Source organism: Convolutriloba macropyga, chromosome 10 (assembly GCF_964194025.1).
Source record: "Convolutriloba macropyga chromosome 10, txConMacr16.3, whole genome shotgun sequence".
NCBI classification, from domain to species: domain Eukaryota; kingdom Metazoa; phylum Xenacoelomorpha; order Acoela; family Convolutidae; genus Convolutriloba; species Convolutriloba macropyga.
In genome coordinates, this window is record NC_134477.1 from 12,735,062 (window position 1) to 12,739,058 (window position 3,997).

Consider the following 3,997-nt stretch of genomic DNA (forward strand, 5'->3'; position numbering starts at 1 on the left):
AATAAAAAACAATTACAACAAATGATCTTATAGCAAATATCTTATAACTAAACTTACGACAAACAATTGGTAACTTCTCGTTTAATTCATGTTAAATTCAAAAGTACATAAAAATTTTAAAAATATTTTCTTAATCTAACCAGGACTACTTTTAGGAAGACATCTAGTAACTTTGTATTAACGGAGAAATAATTCGGAGAAACATCTTGCTATTAACGTTATTGAAGCTGAGATAAGCGCAAGAAAACTGAAGTAGAAATATAACGTCTGCAAAAGCCCGAACATTAGTTGAATATATCATTATCTGAGGAACTTATCATTAAAAAATGCTTCCAACAACAGATGACTCGAAATCACAAAATCTGCTTTTTACTCCCAAGAATTTTTGGCCGAAATAGTACAGTGAAAAGCTTCAGCTCTTAAAGACCAAACAAAATTTTAAAACCGTTTAAAAATTCCAATGTTTATTTCTTAAAAAAATAAAACAACAAACGTTTTGGCGGTGAAAAAAGTCAAATTGCGAATCAGGAAACTTGATATACACACTTGTTATACAATTTATCAGAACTGAATTTAATATTCAGTACTGATATCTGTTAATTCCGCATGGAAGTACTCTGAGACACGATATCACATGATAAAAGTTATCAGTGTTTTGAATAGTTTATGACACCTTGTCTGAGAAAAAAGAGGGGATTTAATTTTTCTTTTATTTTAAAAGCTCATAATATCCAGCTTAAACTCTTACCAATACTATTTAAAAGAGTAATTTAAAAATGGCATTATTAGTGACAATTTGTCATTCGTTAATTCATCCTCTAATTAGGAACCAGCAATTCAAGCGGATTAGTGCTTCTCAAATCATTGTTTCCTAATAATGCTAAGTTATTACTAGTATTTCATAACTATTTTGGTTAATTTTGAGGCAGACGTTAATCCATAAACATGGCAAGTACTGCTAAATGGTGTGTAAATTAACAGTAATTAGGGAGAATGAATAAAAATTAGGTTTCAGATTTTCAGCCATAATCGTGATTCTGTTGCTTTGATTTTGCAAAAATTTAAATCCTCCCATTTTTTGGAAACACGCTATTGAATATCTAATTGTTAAAACTTTTTTTCATTCAGGTTGCTCACAGATTTTCAGTTAACCATTCGCTCCGGCCGCAAAAATTTGATCATTTATTAATTTTTTAACCAAAATTAAGGAAATCAAATCAGTGTCAATCGCGCTTATTTTTAATAAACTTTTAAGATTTTACACATTTTTTTCAATTTCTCCTATATTTTAAAACGATGAGTTGTTTTCTCAGCCGAAGTGATTATTTGGGCAGCCAATCGGGTTTATGCAATCAAGGTCAATTAGCCGACATTTCGGGATGTACAGTTACACTGAATTTGGCCACAAGAACAACAGCTCAGATAGCCACGGATGGCATTATGTGCAGTTTGACAAGAAATGAACAGGTAATTAAGCCCGTTTTGTCCCAGCTTTTTACCACTTAAATTTGTTCTTCGTTCAATCATATTCAGCATAAACAACTGTACTCGAACTAATTTTAAAGCTTTCTGGTAATTAGTTTTTTTTGTTCAATTTATGAGAAAAATATAGGAACTAAACCATAGCACAGAAAACATTTTTCATTTGCATTTTTGTGAAGAATAGAGTTTCTAAAATTTTCGATCTTCGATCACTAAGTTATTCTTTTTAAAGAATTCTTAAATTGGTTGTTTTCCTGGTTTAACGGCAATTTGAGGAAAAGGCTTTATTTCCATTTAACCATCTCAATTTAATTCTGTCACCACCTGGAAACTTTCATTTCCTGGAAATAGCATACCAAACCATACTTTAATTGATATTCAAAACACGTGAAAATATTTGCGTCAAAATTTTATCATTAATGCTAAAATGATACCTCATTTCCGGTATCTATTAATCTTTTCACGCCCATCAATTAATTCACACAAGACTCATTTCGTTTCAGGTCGAAAACAAGAATTGCGAATTCAACACGGACGTCTTAGCTAGTAGTTTGCAAAGCGTCCTGACACCTGCCTATGATTACCAAACATCAAAACTCATCTCTAACAACTCCGGCCGAGCAAATTCTCAATCACTGTACCATCAAACCAGCCGACAAACACCCGAAGACACAGTCGCTTTCTCGTCTAAAATTCCGTCTCAAAAGTCTGGTACATTTATCAGAAGAAAACCTTTTCAGAGAGATTTCCAAAAGTCGGATACAATGTTTGGCACGTTTACAACGCATTCCACCAACACTATCCCCCATTCAAGAATTTCAGCCACATCGGGGTTCACCGAAAGCAACCACGCCAGACTTCTCGCCAGAAATGGACCGCTGATTTTCCCGTTTGGGGAGGAAAACACGCTTGTGATTGACTTCACAGAAGCTAGAAAAGCAGATAAGAGTAAGGAATTTTCCCGTGGACGACCTATGTGGATTTATAACAACATGAATCACGAAAGCGACGAAGAAGATAAAGAAAATTCAGCACCTCGCAAAAATTCGACAAAAGTCAACAGAAAAGCAGAGGACGTTTCGGCTTTGTCTCATCTAGCACCCGGATCAAACCCGGACCCGTTTAAGACGCAAAGCTTTTTAGCTCCAGGACGACCAAGCGCTTTCTGTCCAGTCAGAAAGGCGAACCGAACATTCTCTCCTACTGGAAGCGGCAAATCTTTCGAATCTTCGAGCAGTTTGGAAAATACTCAAAGCGGGTCGCAAAATGGTAGCCAAGAGAACGTTGGAAACTCCGAAAGACGAAGCCGACCTGGCCGACGACAGTACCGAAACGGCGACAACCAAAAACCAGGAAGAAACGTCAACAAACCCGTGAAAGCGCAAGGTCACATGAAGGTCGTTGGGTCAAGTTCCCCATCGTCACCCGATTTCAAGGTCGACAAAGCGCACCCAAAGTACAAAACCGAGAGGTGTGTCAACTTTCCGATGGGTCATTGCAAGTTTGGCGACAACTGTGCCTTTATTCATCAGTAACAAATTTACATAGACAATGGGTTCGATCCCCGGCAAGTGCCAAAACTTAGAAAAGCTCGATATGTTATTTCGACATTTAGAATGTTAGTTATAACATATTTAGTTTAAGTTTTCGTGTTTAGTAAAAATGTAAACGTATGTACACCTTTTGTCTTTATCTAGTCATTAACTTGCTGATTTATAACTTGCTGTTTATGATTTTTCATAACTTGATGCACAAATTTGAAAGTTTTCAATTTCACTTAACCGATATTTGAAAAACTGTTGAAAAATTTTGGTGATACATTTTAAAGTATAATGTTCCAATGATTGTTCTCCGATAATTCTCTGTAAATACCTTTCTTCGTGCAATCAACTAAACTAGTGTGAGCTGTTTTAACTACAAAATACACCTGTGTTATTTTGTTATTAACTGAGCTGTAACCAGCTTGATATTATTAAAATCATTGCATTGTGTGTGTGTGTGATCATTTATAACTAAGTTAACTTAGTTTATAAATACTTTTTGTGGTCGTGACTTAACTGACAACTTTTACTGAAACGTGTGTTCATTCAGATATTGAGTACTTAACGTGTGAACTTTTCATTACAACTTTGTTTTTGATTGTCTTGAAAGAGTAATTCAAATTTTAGTAACAAGAATATTCTTTTTTTCCAAACATTACAACTTGTACATATAGCTACACTCTGCTTAAAAAAATACGAAATTTACACCGCAAAATATCTGCACATATAAATCTGCATACCTATGTTCGGTTGTATAGATTTAAGAAGAAAAAATCAAGGTTAATTGGAAGCGTGGAAAATTGAAAACTTTCGAAAAGAGTTAAAAAAAATCGGTGAACAATGCTAAATACAACTTAAACTGCACGTCTAATAGTTTACTTAAATATTGCTCGATCGGCTTGCTATTTAATTTACTCGAAGTTCTATACGGACCAAAACGTCTCTCTTCAAATTAATTTAAATCACCTGTTATC

General features: G+C 34.4%; 1 protein-coding gene across 1 annotated transcript; it reads left to right on the forward strand.

The window, feature by feature from the left end:
• Positions 1 to 1,047: 1,047 nt before the first annotated feature.
• LOC142348604 (uncharacterized) lies at positions 1,048 to 3,017 on the forward strand. The gene is made up of 2 exons (XM_075400004.1): positions 1,048 to 1,467; positions 1,986 to 3,017. Exons 1-2 carry the CDS (start codon positions 1,297 to 1,299, stop codon positions 3,015 to 3,017), a joined length of 1,203 nt encoding a protein of 400 aa, XP_075256119.1. The 5' UTR covers positions 1,048 to 1,296.
• The last annotated feature ends 980 nt before the right edge of the window (positions 3,018 to 3,997 follow it).